Source organism: Rhinolophus ferrumequinum, chromosome 9 (genome assembly GCF_004115265.2).
Source record: "Rhinolophus ferrumequinum isolate MPI-CBG mRhiFer1 chromosome 9, mRhiFer1_v1.p, whole genome shotgun sequence".
NCBI lineage: Eukaryota > Metazoa > Chordata > Mammalia > Chiroptera > Rhinolophidae > Rhinolophus > Rhinolophus ferrumequinum.
In genome coordinates, this window is record NC_046292.1 from 21,769,004 (window position 1) to 21,784,482 (window position 15,479).

At 59.6% G+C, this 15,479-nt stretch overlaps 1 protein-coding gene across 17 annotated transcripts in view; it reads right to left on the reverse strand.

Moving 5' to 3' along the window:
* The window catches only part of ADGRB2 (adhesion G protein-coupled receptor B2), a 36,099-nt gene that overhangs the window by 3,905 nt on the left and 16,715 nt on the right, over nt 1-15,479 (reverse strand). For 7 of the 17 annotated variants that reach the window (XM_033115158.1, XM_033115155.1, XM_033115156.1 and 4 more), the window contains 25 exons: nt 13,634-13,717; nt 13,213-13,377; nt 11,870-12,034; nt 11,096-11,260; nt 10,846-11,013; nt 10,670-10,771; nt 10,407-10,513; nt 9,409-9,603; nt 9,187-9,255; nt 9,001-9,109; nt 8,344-8,674; nt 7,870-7,975; nt 7,629-7,672; nt 7,242-7,368; nt 6,686-6,789; nt 6,482-6,584; nt 5,605-5,755; nt 5,349-5,418; nt 4,883-4,949; nt 4,653-4,738; nt 4,257-4,355; nt 2,047-2,218; nt 1,654-1,749; nt 1,265-1,304; nt 3-622 (listed from right to left, as the gene is read on the reverse strand). In XM_033115158.1, coding sequence (XP_032971049.1) covers nt 3-622; nt 1,265-1,304; nt 1,654-1,749; nt 2,047-2,218; nt 4,257-4,355; nt 4,653-4,738; nt 4,883-4,949; nt 5,349-5,418; nt 5,605-5,755; nt 6,482-6,584; nt 6,686-6,789; nt 7,242-7,368; nt 7,629-7,672; nt 7,870-7,975; nt 8,344-8,674; nt 9,001-9,109; nt 9,187-9,255; nt 9,409-9,603; nt 10,407-10,513; nt 10,670-10,771; nt 10,846-11,013; nt 11,096-11,260; nt 11,870-12,034; nt 13,213-13,377; nt 13,634-13,717 — 3,545 coding nt within the window. The remainder of the gene's footprint in view (nt 1-2; nt 623-1,264; nt 1,305-1,653; nt 1,750-2,046; nt 2,219-4,256; nt 4,356-4,652; nt 4,739-4,882; nt 4,950-5,348; nt 5,419-5,604; nt 5,756-6,481; nt 6,585-6,685; nt 6,790-7,241; nt 7,369-7,628; nt 7,673-7,869; nt 7,976-8,343; nt 8,675-9,000; nt 9,110-9,186; nt 9,256-9,408; nt 9,604-10,406; nt 10,514-10,669; nt 10,772-10,845; nt 11,014-11,095; nt 11,261-11,869; nt 12,035-13,212; nt 13,378-13,633; nt 13,718-15,479) is intronic. The other 10 variants (XM_033115162.1, XM_033115163.1, XM_033115173.1 and 7 more) reach the window with 6 other exon arrangements.

Consider the following 15,479-nt stretch of genomic DNA (forward strand, 5'->3'; position numbering starts at 1 on the left):
ACCTCCAGGGAGCCCAGCTTCATGGTGGAGCCGGGCACAGTGCGGGGCATGGTCCGGCTGCGCTCCCCAGGCTCGGGCACTTGGCGGGCGCTGGGGGTCGGCGGTGGTGGTTGGAAGGTCATCCCATAGGGGTTCTGTAAAGACCCATAGGCAGGGCCCAACCCCAGGCCCGAGTGGTCCACAGACAGGAAGCTGGGGTAGCCTTCAGGGTGGGCCAGTGCCTTGGCGGCCCGTCGGGGGGTGCCCTCAGGCCGGGCCCTCGGGGGATCCTCACCCCCTCCGCCCCCACTGCCAGGCTGCAGGCTCAGAGTTCGTCGGGGCAGCACCATGTAGTCCCCCTCGGAGCCTGGCTCAGCTGACCGTAGCCATGTGAGATCCAGCTGCCGCAGGCTGCCCTCCCCACACATGTACACGGGGTTGGCCTCCTGCGGGGGAGGCGGCTCCCCCAGGCCTGGCGGGGCTGCCATGGGCACCAGGATATTCCCAGGCAGAGGTGAGAAGCTGAGGCCACCTTCAGGACCCACAAGGCAGGACTTGGGCTCCTCGTCCTCATCCAGGGACAGGCGGGACAGTGTGCCCGTGATGGTGGACGGGTTGCAAGTGTTGACCTCCTTGAACAGAACTGGGGGCAGGAGTGAGAGGGAGGTTAAGTCCTGGGGAGGAGGAGCCCCAGATGCTTCTGTCCAGGCTGGGCAGGTACCAAGCCCCTGAGGTCAGATGGAGGAGGAAACTGAGTCCTGGAGAGATGGCTGGATGATTGATACTCGCTCCAGCACCAGAGGGGTTAAGAAGACAACTGGCCCAGAGGCCCGCAGCAAGGCAGGGCAAGGAATGAAGCCAAGGCCCAGCTTCCACAGGTCAGCCTCTGCTGCAGGTCCTGACCTCTGATCCCACAGCCCAGAGACTGTCACAAGGGTCTTGCTCCTCCCCTCTCCCTACGCAGTTCCCCCCCAGGAGACAAAACTGGAAAGCGATTCTGGTAAGAATCATGGAAACAACACAATACTGTTAACAGGCACCATGGGCCAAGCACCCTGCTAGGCACTTGATGTCCCCTAATCCATTTAAGGCTCAGAGTGGTAAGCCATTGGCCCAAAGTCACACAGTAAGTGTGCTCACAGCCTTCAATCCACTAAGGACTGTCTGACTCTAAAGCTAAATCCCATCACCAGACCCCTGTCAGGGCCTCCCACCATGGGGCTGGGGACCCTCCTTTCCTGCCCTTCCCGGGGGGCCATTCTCAGCTCTGCACAGGCAGACTCACCTGTCTGACAAGCCAGGTCCACATCCTTTTCAAAGTCTGACTATAGGCAGAGAGGGACAGAGCAGGTGGGCAGAGAATCAATGTATCAGGGTGGGTGCGGGGGGCTCAGTCCCCTCCCTCCCCACCGAAAGCTTCTGCCCATGGCACACTGCCCAACAGAGCCCAGAAGGACCCCAGACATGTCCACTCCAGCCCCACCTGATAGGTGGGGAAAATGAACGAGGGAAAGACTTGCCCAATGTTACCCAGCAGTCAGTGGCTGAGCCTGAATTAAAACTGATCTCTGTCCCCTCCCTGCCATGGATAGGAAAGGCGAGGGGACTGGGGCAAGGGAATTGGGGAGGGCACAGTCAGAACCCACTGTGCCCTGCCCAGGCCTCTTCACTCACCAGGATCTGCAGCTGCCCATTCTTACACGAGTCGGGGGAGTCTTCACTCTCATCGGCCCGGCACACGCCCATCTGGCACTTCACCACATCCTGGACCTGGGAGCAGCAGGTATCTGCTGTCCTGAGCCCGCCACAGGGCCCTTCCCACCCCAGGCACCCAGGCAGATGTGGAAGGACAGAAGCGCATTCAGCTAGGGGGAGGTCAGAGGGGAGAAGGAGCCCCGGAAGACCAAGAGGCGAAGGACGAGGCTGCCCAGGCTCTCAGCTCCACACCAAGGGCTGCCCAGCTGGGGGCCTGGGCAGGGCCTCAGTCCTCCTTGTCTGCAGTGAAGAGAAGTGAGAGGACTGGCCTGGTGAGGTGTGTGCGCAAGGATAGGAGAAGCCGAGCCCCACCTCTCGGCGCAGGAAGCAGTGCACAGCCGTGATGACAAAGCCTTGCGCAGAGTTGAAGACGGCGAAGAGGGCCTGGAAGAGGATGGAGCGGCGGTCTGTCATGGCCAGGACAGCAGACATCCAGGTGAGCGCCAGCAGAGGCAGCACCACACAGGAGCTCCAGAGGGAGGCCCTGAAGACAGCAGCACAGCGTCCCTCAGGGTGACACTCCAGGAGACAGAGTGGGCTGAGCCCAGGCCTGCACTCAGCCTTAAGCTGCCCAAGACTGGCAGGGCCCCAGACTCCAAGACCTCAGTAATGGTCCCAAGCAGAGAGGGGCTGAGGAACCGAAGGCAGAGAAACAGAGAAAGAAAGGGGAGAACTGTGGGGCCAGAGCAGGGACCAGGAGAGATGGGAGGGGCAGGCACCCTGACACAGTGGGACTGAGCCAGAGCCAGAGGCAGAGGCAGCATCAGGGGGCAGAGCCAGAGAAGGTGGAAAGAGACAGTGGGAGAAAAGACAAGAAGGGAGACAGATGCAGAGGCTGTGACTTTCAGCCTATTCACAGAGAATCACAGGCCTGGGCCACATCCCCAGAGATTTGGGGAGAGGAGGAGAGGAAGAGGGACAAAGAGATGACAGGCACAGTGAGAGAGAGGATGAGACAGGCAGAGACACACAGACAGGAAGAGCACATGGAGGACGCCACAGAGCACAAATCTTTGGGGAGAAAATGGGGGCCAGGGCCGGCGCAGCAGAGGCTCATCCCCGTCAGTTCCCCAAGGAGAGGCCACCAGGCCCTCAGTGGCTGCTCAGAGCCCGGAGCAGAAAGATCATAGCTGGCGCTGGGGGTAAAAGCCAAGATCAAGGCCAAACCCATACATCCCCTGACTTCTTGACAGGGAAAGGCAGAGGGAAAAAGGCAGATGGGCCTTGCATCCAGGCACCAGTGTCAACCTGCCCTCACTGGCTCTAGCCCACCTGGGGACAGGAGGGCAGTCTTGCCCTATTGGGCCAGGTGCCACACCCAACCCATCCTGCTTCATGAACACCCCCGGTGGGACAGTCAGCTCTGGCCAAGGCAGAAAGACGGGCAAGGGGCCAAGACCCATCCTAGGAAGAGCGCGTGGGGGTTGTTCAGCCTAGCCAGGGGCAGGCACAGCGGTCTCCACAGCCCCCAGGGGCAGAGCCAAGACTGAGAGAGGGCCTAAATGGAGTCATAAGAGCTACCATTGATTAACCACCAATTCTCTGCCAGGCCCTACACTGAACACTTTACACACATTAGTTCACATTGTGATCAAAACAACTCCAATAAACAGGCATGGGAATTATTATCCCAATTTACAGACCAGGAAGCTGGAGTGTGCCCAGCTGGGCAGAGAGAGACCAAGCTGGAATGCAAACCCAGCTTGGCTGCCTCTGAAACCCAAGCTTTTAACTACTAGTTCTGACAGAAAGTCAGAGAGGCAGATGGCAGCCCAAGTGACAGCAAGCTTTCTATTCCACGCAGCTTCCCAGACATGGTGTCAGCTGCCTCATAAGGCAGTGAGCTCCCTGACTCTGGAGGTGTGTAAAATAAAGCTGGACCCCGCTGGTCAGGCAGGCTGAGATGGATTTCCGGCCCTGGGTGGGATGCTGGGCCTAAAGTCCTGGTGGATTTGTGCATGGCTGGGATCTTGAGATTCTCAGCTGCCGAAGACAGGGGTGTCTCAGTGACATAAGTCTCTATCTCCAAGATTCTCTGTTCCCCAACTGGTTGAGATTCAATGCCTGTGAAATTCTAACTCTCAGATTCTATGACAGGTGATAAGACTATGATTCACATTCTAACATTCTGAGCTTCTGATTGTCTTAGTCCAAGATTCTATCATTCTAATTCTAAGGTTCTATGGGCTCAAAAATTCTAAGGCCCTGAGATTCTATGAACCTCACTATAGGTTGGGGTGTAAGGAGGGGTTTTCAGCTGTGCCTAGATAAAATGTAAGCCAGCAGTGAGGGCAGGGGTGGGAGGAAGGGGTGGGCACAGGAATCTAGCATTTTCCAGGAAGCAGACATTTACTCCCAATGCCCTCTGCCACCTCAATGCCAAGCCCTTGAGAGTATGTGGCAGCAGCAGGGCAAGCTTTCCAGGGCACTAGACTGATTCCCTCCTCCACCCACCAAAGGCACTACCCCCCATTCTTTTGCCCCCGCCCACCCCACCGCCCCCCCCAGGGGGCACAACTAACATGGCGTTCCTGGCCGAGGCTGAGCTGAGCAGGGGGCTGGGGACCACTCCACACGCTGAGCAGGGGAGGAGCAGGCTGGCCCAGGGGCACCGCTCCGACCTCGGGTGTGGCACAGACACGGGAGAAGGGGGGAAACACATGGGAAGTGGGAGACGGGGCAGCATGAGCCCCGAGTGGGGTGGGAGGGGGAGGGCAGGTGAGAGAGAGAGAGGTGGGTTAGGGTGGGCGAGGGGCTGCAGCTGAGCCCTGAGTGCCCATCTTGCCTGCACCCTTGATGCACCAAGGTCAGGGAGCTCCAGTCAGTCGCAGCGTAGAGCCCTGAATCTCTGAGAGCAGCCGTAGCCCTCCCTCCCTATACCATTTCCCACAAGGCCAAGTCACAGAGAACCCCCTTACCCGGCCCTCTGTTTCTTGGATTTGTCTGAGATGCCGTCGCGTGCCATGAGCTTGTTGAAGACGATGATTCCAATGAGCATATTCACCTGAGGGCCCAGCAGAGGAGGGGGCGGGGGAGGGAGACAGGATCACCAGGTGCCCTCCTGGCAGGAAAGCCCCAGGTGGGAGCTGGAGGACAGGGAGGAGTAGACCCCCCCGGGCCACACCCCTCCCAGGACAAGTGCACATACCAAGACGATGACAGCCGCAGGGCCCACAAAGGCATAGAGCAGGCCACCCTCCAGGGAGAGCCAGCAGCTGGGGGATGGGGCGAGAAGGGGCATCAGACACCCTCAAACACCATCTCTCAGGGCCCTCTGGGCTGCCAGGCCCCATCGGCAATGGGGCTGAGCCCCAGGCAGGGGTAGGGGGAGCCACTGGCTCTTGTTGAGCCTCAGTTTCCCGTGTATCAAAAGCTAAGACCTTCAGCCCCATGGGGATCCAACAAGGCTGATCCCTGAGCTAAAGGGTTCTTAGAGATTATCCAATCCCAGCACATACTTTAACAGTCAGGGAAACTGAGGCTCTGAGATGGGGAAGGATTTGCCCAAAGCCCCACGGCAGGCTTGGGCCAAGCGTGCAGCCTGAGAGGGCCTGCGGCCCAGTGTGGGCACCAAGCAGTAACCACCCCCCGCCCACCACGGGAGGCCCACGTACTAGCTGGATGTACCATATCCTTTGGTGCGGGTAAAGCCGACAGACACGGCCACCACCAGAGCAGGCAGACCTAAGGGGTCAGGGGAAGCCCGAGTGAAACAGCTGTCAGTCTTCAGGGTCCTCTCATCCTCCCAGAACCCCACCCAGCGCAGCTGACTCCTGTGCCCACAAAGAGTGGCCAGGGCCGAAGCTGAACCTGTCTTGCTGCCCCTGCTCCCAAGGCCCATTGGCAGAGTCCAGCACAGGCCCTGCTCACCCCAGCCCAGGCAGAGGAAGCGCTTGCGAACAAGGCGGGTACGCATCCGTCCAATGACAGCCAGGTAAGACTGCCAAGCCTCAGTGAGCACCCAGCAAAAGGAGGAGAGGAAGAAGAAGTGCAGGAAGGCAGCTGTCATGGTGCATACACCCTGTAAGGAGAGGGGAAAAGAGGGAGTGGCCCTGAGCAGCCGCCAGCGCGGGAGGCACCAGGCTTCCCACGCCCGCTGCTGGGCGCTGCCATGGCTGCCCACCCGAGCTCCGCCCTCCACAGAGCCCTGCCAGGCAACCCCCCGTCTTCCTGCACCCACACACAGCACGACACAGGCCCGGTGACATGCACACAGCGCTCAGCATCCGGGAGGCGGGCAGGCAGGCTACCCACGCACAGACGGGGTTGGCAGGGAGGGGGGCAGACACACGGCCCGGCGGGCCCCAGACCTGGCACTCACAGTGCTGGCACTGTGCAGAGAAGGCTGAGGGGCCATAAGGGGCAGCCAGCACAGGTCATCTATAGGCAGGTGGCCCAAGAGGCCTTGCTCAGGCTCCCACATGTCCACAGACATGAGAAGGCTCGGGCTCCACCAATGCCACCCGCCCAACACATGTGCACGCAGGCACTCAGCTCACGTACTCGTTCACAGAGGTACACAGGCATTCATCACTCGAGTACACACATCCCTCCTCTTCAATGCTTTCATGTATGCTCGCACATAATTTTCCCACACACACTCACCCAACACACAGTTGGAGTGTATACAAACATCCATCACTTGCGTATATATACACAAACACACACTGTCACCTGCAAACACTCTCCGCCCTCACCCCCTGCACCCCACTCTCACTCCCTGGCTCCCCCATGAGCCTGCACCTGCCTTGCTCAGCACCCGCGACTGGCCCACGAGGATCAGGATATTGGACGCCAGAATGGACAGGCAGAAATTGAGCAAGATGATGGAGCGTTCAGATTTTATAAACCTGAGAGGGCACAGCAGGCAGAGACAAAGGAGCTGGCTGCCCCGCCCAACCTGGGGTGACTGGTCACCTACCCCCCTCCATCTTCCCAGTGTCCCACCTACCTCCAGAAGGCAGCATAGATGGCAAGCAGGGTGAGCAGTGCCATGCAGGACACAGCACAGCCAATCACAAGGGGGACCGAGGGGGAGCCTGCCAGCTCCAGGGTCTGGGGGAGATGAGCAGACGTTCAGATGGGTCACTGGGAGAGGGCTGCTACCGCGGTGCCCTTGGCCTCCCCACTCCCTGTCTGGTACAGACTGGCACCTGCACCTTTATCACAGCCACACACAGACGAGGGCTCACCATTGCCTCACACGTGCTGGGAGCAGACCCATTCATACATGTGGAGGCATATGTATGCTCAGTCACCCACATTCTCGCACACACAACCAGACACACATGTGTGTACATGCACACGACTGCCCACTGCCACACACCCTCAGGCACATGTCATCACTGTGAGCACCATCCCAGGGGCACAGATTTCCATGTGCAACCCCAGAAGTGCAGCTGCTCAGACACACGTGTGGGATCACCCAGGTCCCTGCTGACGGTCACAGATGGCCGCTGGCAGCCCAGGCATCTCTTCCCTGCCCACCCCAGGCACCTCCCACTCACCAGGTCCTTGGGTGGCTGGGCCAGCACAGCAAAGGTAGACAGATGCTGGCACTGGCAGCGGGTGTGTGCTGCCTGGGTCTCCAGCGTCTGGCAGCTCTCGGTGTCCCAGTCCCCTGAGCTGGCGTCTCTTGGGTGGGCGGAGAGGTAGAGTGAGCCCCAGCCCAGTTCTGTGGCCCCACCTCTAGCACTGACCACTGCCCAAGGACAGGTGAATCCAGAGCAAGGCCATGTCCAAGAGGTAGGCAGTTGGGAGCTCCAGGATGCATCCTTGAGCCCTTAGGCCAAGGATGGCACCGAGGAGCCCTCTGGCCTTCCAGGCAGGGGATCCCCTCCTGAGGAGAGGTCCTAGGGCTGCACTCTTCCCCACAGAGACCCTGCCCAACTCACGCTCTGGAGTAGTCCCAGCTGGCACAGTGGGGATCCGTGGTGCCCTGGGGAGTGGGGAACAGAACACCTGAGTGCAGTGTGGGTTGGGGAGCTCACCACCCTGACCACCACCCATCCTGCCATGGCAGGGCCCACACAGGTCTGGGGGTCATCCTGCCATGGAGCACACCTCCGCCCCCTCAGACAGCTCTGACCACCCATGTGGGGTGTGCCCAGGGTCCCTGCCCGGGCCCCCACTCACATTGATGATATAGGAGAGCTCCACTGTGATGAGGGGCTCAGCTGGCGGCTGTGTGGGGGGCCGCACAGTCACTGTCATCACCCGGGATGTGACGGCCAGGGGGGGCCTGGGGACAGGTTCTGAGGTCAGCTCCTGCCGGCGGGCGCCCAGACCCAGTCAGAAACCCCAAAGGTGCTTTGGATGGGAGGCAGGGGGAGACCGGGGGCCAAGTCCAGGGGAGGCCTAGAGCTCAGTGGGGCCCAGGATTTGGGTGAGGTCTAGAGCTCAGTCCAACACCCCCTGGACCACAGCAAAGCCTCTGGGAGCTGCATGGACATCTCTGAGAAGCATGTCTGTTCAGAGCCCGGCAAGGAGTCACAGAGGCTGCAGGAGGCTGCGGCTGCATCTCTCCGTGACCCGCGCAGGCTCAGTCCTCCTCTCACCGGGACCTCCCTACACCCTTGGCAGCCCCATCCGTCTCTCCCAGGGACTCACCTGGGGGGCGGCAGGATGAGGCCAAGGGTGCGGTAGAGCACAGCACCGATCACAAAGTAGGAGGAGGCGTCCTCGGGGTCTGCTGGGAGGAGGCGCTGGTGGGAGTAGCCCGGGCCAGGGCCCACCGTGCCGGGGCCCCTCCCCCTGCCGGGGCTGCTTGCTGCCCCCGAGGCAGCTGGCTTCCCTGGGGAGGAGAGGCTGAGCACCTCCTTGGGCAGGAAGAGGCGGTCCTCCGAGTGCCGTACCCAGTCCTTCATGCCCCGGCGGCCGCGCATGGGGAACGTGATGTCGCTGGACACAGCTGAGACGGGCTCGCGCTGAATGCTGATCACTGCAGCGGGATGGAGGACGGCAGCCCACACCAGGACAGGCAGACACAGGAGACAGACACAAGGAAGAGAGAGATGTGGGAGAGGCGGACACCAGGAAGGCAGAAGCGTACCCCCAGGTTAGCACCAACCCAGAGGCGGGCGGATGCGTACACAGAGAAACACCACACAGAGACGGAGCAGGGGAAAAAACATGGAAAGATACAAACAAGAGGTTAAATGAGGGAAAGACGGGGCCTCGAGAAAGAGAGAGGAATAGAAGAAACCATCCCTCCCCCACCGAGGCCTGGGTTCCACCACATCAGGCACCCCTGCCGGCTTCCTGTACCCAGGTTGTCCGTGACGATCAAAGAGCTCTGGAAGGCCTTGAGAGCATCGCCCACCAAGTGAATAAAGTCCTCCACGACACGGAGCAGGTGCACAGAGCCAGGGGACACCTGGGGACAAAGAGTGTGTAAGGGTCCAAGATGGCGGTGGGTCATGGAGGAGGAAACTGAGAAGCCTGGCCTCCCACCTGCTGGGCATCATCCCACTTCTCCTTGTTCTCTGCATCCACCATGAAGCTCACCACCTGGAAGAAGCGCTGGGGAGATAGTGATTGTCAGGAGGTCCCAGCCCCAAGGACGGGGCTTCTCCACCACAGTCACACTTGCCACCCCAGAGACCAGGATTCCCCATTCAGTGTGGGGCTTCTGCACCCTCAGCCCTACTTCCTCCCACAAGGGCAGGGAGGTACCTGCACATCATCAGCCGAGGGCACATAGGTGGCCCTCTTGAAGGTATCAGTGACGTTCCTCAGAATGTCCACGGAGAAGAGCAAGTCCCCGCTATAGTAGGTGCGCCGGGCCAGCAGCTCCTGCAGGCTGCGCACCACTTGTGACATGCCCTCACCTGCCAGCATGCGCTGCCCCTTGGCCAGGTGCTCCCGAAGCTGCAGGTGACAGGTGGGCCACTGTCACAGGAGTGTCAGGAGCTGGGACCAGCCCCTGGCCCATCCCACTCCAGTCCACCCACTGCTTGCATCCAGGAGGAAAGGGAGGGAAAAAGGCAGATAGAGGTGCTCAAGGGGAGACAGAGTCCAAGAAAGAGACCCATAAAGAGAGAGAATCCCCAAAGATACTTTAAAAAGGCTACAACAGAAAGAGCTAAGAAGGAAGGTGCTCAGATGTACATCTAAAAGATGATAAGCATGGTACAGGGACAAGGTACCCCATCCCAAAAGGGTCATGCACACTCCGGAGTGTAACTCATTCATATTCTCTCTCTCTCTCTCTAATACAAGCTCTAAATGCAACCAACGAATACCAATTATAGTCAGACAAACAAGTACACACGAGCCACATTTGCTGATAACATTCTTATCCCATGGCATGCCCTAAGCTGGGCGCTGGGGACACAAAAATAAATTCAACTTTGTCCCTGCCTTCAAGGAACTTCTGGTCAAACAGGACACAGACATTTCAAAGAGCACTCACAACACCTAATGACTAAGCAGCTTAGGGGGGGCTACAGGAACACGGAGGTGGGCACCAGGGATAAGGGAAGACACTTGAGAGTGAGGACTTGAGGTATAAGTAGAAGTTTGCCAGACAGGGAGAGGCACAGCCAGGCAGAAGTGGGCACAGCATATATATGCCAAGGCACATGGGCATGAGCGAGAATCAAGGTCCCTCCATGTCCTACCAGTGTCTAGGGGAGATTTCGTGTTGCCCCAGCCCAACAGGGCACACTCACTGATAGATATAAGTAGCGGTACTCGTGGGAGATGCAGCGGGCAAAGCTGGGCAGCCCCCAGTATGCCACGCCCTGGGCACTGAGAAGACAGCGGCGGCTGGCAGACCCTGCAGGGGACAGGACAAAGGGTTGGGTATGGGGACTGAGCTTTCACCCACTTCATTCCACACCTCAGGATAGAGGATCAAAGAAGCTGGGGCCCAGAAGGGAGCAGCCAGAATTGCGAGGTGAGGGCCTGAGGGGAGAGCCACATGCCCCCTCACCTGAGGCATTGGGGGGACACTTGTTATAGATGATCTCGCCAGCAGCCGCCTTCTTCCACGTCATCAGCATCACGTACTCATCCCTGCACATCTCATGGAAGGCTGTGGGCATAGTGGAAGGGCTCAGCCAGGTCCATACGCTTGTTCCCCAACCCCCAGGGCCCTGCGAGCAATACCTGGACACCTCTTCTCACTGCAGGGCTTCACCTCCTCTCCGGTGCCCTCACACGGGTAGCCCTGCGTGCCCGTGGCCTGGCACATGCGGAAGCGACGCTGCCAGCCTGTATCACACGTCTTGGAGCACAGGCTCCACGAGTTCCATGGCCCCCACTTGCCATCTGTGGCTATGGGAGAGGGGGGCGTGAGTGGCCCCAGGTGCCCCGAGGGCCAGGACGGCCACCTGCGGCCCTTGTGCTGAGCACTCACCGGGGCACTCAAGGTTGCTGCACTCGCGGGTGTCCGTGAGGGCACCTGTACACGTGGCCCAGGCTGGGCCTGCCACACTGCACTTCCGGCTGCGCTGCTGGGTCCCATTGGCACAGGACGTGGAGCACGGGCCCCAGGGACCCCATTCTAGCCACTGGCCTTCCACTGCATGGGGAGACACAAGCAGGGGTGGCCGTTGAGCAAGGGTTGTGGGGACTGAAGGGGGCAGAGCACTGCAGGGAGATGGCAGAGCCTGCTAAGCACTGAGACTTGAGCCAGGCCAGACTCACTAGAGAGAGGTGGATGAAGGGGTCTGGAGTGAGCAGGTGGGGCCTGGGCCTGGGCCTGCCTGCCTGTCACCAGCTCCAGGAACACAGGACACCTCTCCACTCAGCATCAAGGCACACGCCCTCTTTTGGCTAGGGAAAGGGGCCCCAGGGTCACCATCTGGTCGATCTTCGCCTACACTTAAGCCCAGCTTTATGTCCCCTCATAGCCCAACTTGCCATGAGCACCAAAGTGCTATGAACAGCAAGGGTAGCCCGGGGCGAAGGAAAAGGGGCACTGGCAAGCAGCACTCCCTTTGATGGGGTCACAAGATGCCAATTCCACCTCAGATAGGCCAGGTCACCTCCCACGCTGGCAGTCTCCCCGTGCTTGGTCAAATTTTATGGGGCCCCCAGGGGTAGGGCACTGGACCTGACTGCCTCCTTTGTCTCCCGACCCCCACCCGGCTGGGCAGCGCCCGCCTGGAAGCCCATGGGTGCTACTGACCCGGGCAGGCAGCCATACTGCAGAGCTTAGTCTGCAGCTCGGGACCCTCGCAGGCCTTGCCGCCGTGCTGGGGGGGCACGCAGGTCCGCATCCGGCTCCGGGACCCCCGCCCGCAGCTGCGGGAGCACAGGCTCCAGGACCCCCACTCCTCCCACACGCCGTGCACTGCAAGGAAGCACGTGGCCGGTGGCTGGGCCGCACCTTGGCCCCGCCCACTGCCCATCTGCCCACCAATCAGGAGCTCCAGCAGTTCTGCGACCACTCCTCATTGGTTCTGCCCTGGACCCCAGGACTCAACCCTTTGAGAGGGTGTGGATGACATGGGTTTCTATTCCCAACTCACACAGGATACCTCCTGTGGACACCCAGACAGGGAATCTGGGATCCATCCAGAAGGGGAACCAGGGGTCCTCTCCTGGAGGGACAGGAAAGCCCAGGAAAGGATATAAGATCTACCCCCACCCTATCCCACATTATCCCTCCCCAGCCTTTCCCACCCCCAGACCCAGAGCAGGAAGCCAACATGGCAGGCGTGGGGCAAGAGAAGTGCCCCTCCAACCCCAAGCGCATGAACACACAAATAGACATGAATCTCTACACGGACACTGACACAAAGAGCTCACACTCCAGAACACAGCTTTGCCCCAGCCCTTTGCAAGCTCCTGCCACAGCCCTAAGTACCAAGACCCCTTCCCAGGTGGCCCTATCGTAATTCCACAGCCGGGAGCTAGCCACGGCCTAGGCGCCACTGCGCTCCCTCAGAGTGAGGAGCAGGACTGGCAGAAGCTGTCCTGCCCCTCATGGTGGACCCCCTGTCCCAGGCAAGCACATGCGCATTCTCAACTCCATGCTGAACTGAGGAAGGTTTCGGGGTCTACAGGAGGCTCCTTGGGGAATAGGATGAGGAGTCAGAGAAGGGTGGGGATGGTCAGGGAAGGTTTCACTTTTTTTAAAGTGGCATTTGTCTTAGATCTTGAAGGACAGGATGAATTTTGATAACCCAGGCAGAGAATACGGAAATGCAGGGAGGTAGGAAAGTTCAAGGAGTGCTGGCGTGGCCAGAGCGTAGGGAACATGGAGGGCAAAGAGCGTAGAAAGATAAGCCTGATTACCAGGCCCTAGGCATCTGGGGAATGATGTGCCCAGAACCCAGCCCACTGGCCTTGGTGTGGGCCTTGGTCTGATTCATCTGTGTCCCCAGTGCCCTGGACTGGACTGGGCATGGTGTGGGAGACATTCATTTGCTGAATAAAAAGAGGCAACCAACCATCTTTGGAAGATTAACCTGCCCGAGTCCCAGGCAGGACCTAACCCTGCAGGCAGACCGGGGAGGACGGGCATACCTGGGCAAGTGGCTGAATTGTTGCAGGGCCGGGTCTCCCGCAGGGGCCCGCTGCACAGGGTCCCATAGGGGGAGGACACACAGGAGCGGGTCCGCACCTGCAGACCCTGCCCACACGTCAGGGAACACACGCTCCACGGGGACCACTCCTCGGCCGCCGGGTCTCCTACAAGAGAGGGACAGCGTCGGCGGCAGGGGGCACCTCCCAAGCACTCAACCTTATAGGAATCCTCCTACCCTGACCCCAAGTGACAGGCCCTTCAGGAGGCAACACAGCCCTGCCCACAGGACTCACATGGCAGGGAGACACAACGGAACTCCAGGACGTAGACACAGATGGGCATAGACACACGCCAAACACACATGCCACCAGACACCACACGGGCCTCCGCCGCTGAGGAAGGGAGGCGGGCCCGAGTTACCTGTCTGCGCCAGGTATACCCCAGGCTCATCTGCAGACCTTGGCCACTGGGTTTTCACCTTCGGTTCCTCTTCCGGCTCCTCACCTGGAACACGGAGGTGGTGGCAGGGGCTCAGCCAGGGCCAGCTCTGTCCTGCCATAGTGGCAGGGAGAGGGCAGCCTCGCTTGCCCTCAGACTGAGGGTCTGGAACCAACTGCAGGTGATGCTCAGAGGGCACCACGTCCTGCCCCCTACCCCACGACCACCATTTTACAGATAAGGAAACTGAGGCACAGAAGGCCACGCAGGACTCACTCACAGCCTCACAACCATCCTTTCCTCCTCTTGCTTCAGCCAGACTCGGGGAGACTGGAGAGAAGCGGCAACTCATATTAATGAGTTCTGAGAGGCTTCTGTGCCAAGTGATGTCACAAACCTATCTCCTTTGATCCTCCCCTGGGAAGTAGGGACCACCATCTCTGTTTAAAGATGAGGACACTGAGAACTAGAAGGGGGAAGTGACTTGTCCAAGATGACACAGCTTCATGGGCCTGAAGCCCAGGCTCTTTCCCCTCAGAGAGCTGACTCCTAGGGCTAACAGCCATGCCGGCTATCCGTGACCACCCCCCACACCTGCCTCCAGGACACGATCCCTGCCAAGCCAGGGGCTGGGTCTTGGGCCCAGATTCAGCTCCCCAGGCAGCACTGGACTGTGACCTGGTAGTGCAGGTAGAATGCCATTCCTCTGAGACCCAAGGGCCTAGGGCAGGTGCCTACATCCAGCAGACCCTCCTCCCCACTGACCCTATAGCCAGGAGAGCAGCAGGTACTCCAGGAGGCCACTGCTGCCTCGGCCTCAGCTTCACGGGGCTCTTGGCTGCCCTGATGTATGTGTCTGCTCTAGGCCTTGGAAGCACCGCCAGTGCTAGAGGAGAGGCTGGGAGCTCCCATTCTCCAAAGCCCGCCCCTCCTGCCCAGACATGAGCTCATCCACACCCTCTCCCACAGGCTGGGTAGCAGGGATGGGGGCAGATGTGAGCACAGAGGGGAAAGCCCCAGCCCATGTAGAGGCTGCTGGGCAGGTGGGATTGGAACAGCATTTGAAGACAGGGTTCAGCCCATGCTGTCCCCAGACTAGTAGGTACTCCGCTTCCTCTCTCCCGGGCCCTCTCCTATTTCTAAAAGCCAGATTAGCATAGAACAGGCACTCTGAAGGAACCCGAGAGGGTTGTACTCTTCCTGCCCCCTGCTGCCCAGTCCAGGCTCTGCATTGGAGAGAAAGCTCTTCCTGACAAGGCATGAAGAGTGGCCACCCTGAGGAAACCAGCTATCCAGCAGGCCTTCAACCACCACTCAGCCCAGCTTCTAGTCTCATCAACTCTGGCCCCCAGGCCCAGGATCTGCTCTACATCATCCCCAGAACTTCTCCGCCATCTCTGAAACCTGGACCCCCCAGGACATCTTTGGTCAGGCAACCCTGGACCCCAACTGGGACGAGGACATTGACCACCTGTGTGACCCTGGACAAGTGTCTTTGCCTCTCTGACCCTATTTTTACCTCTATAAAACAATACTTGAATACCCCCTAACTCAAAGTCTGACACAAGGACTCCCTGACAGTAGGCCATGACGCCCTTAGCACCTTGCTTGGCACGTGGCAAATGCTCAGAAGGCAGGAACTATCTGGTGTATTTTTACCATCTCCCCTCCCCTCACAGCCTCCACCCCTTCTGCACCCTCACATGCCACCCTTCAGCCCCTGGGCCCCCTCCCTTTGAACAGCATCTTTGGTCCCTCCTGGCCTCACTTTGGGCCCTGCCTCCATCAGGACCACCAAGGTGTTAGTGCCACGCCTGCCAGTTCCTCA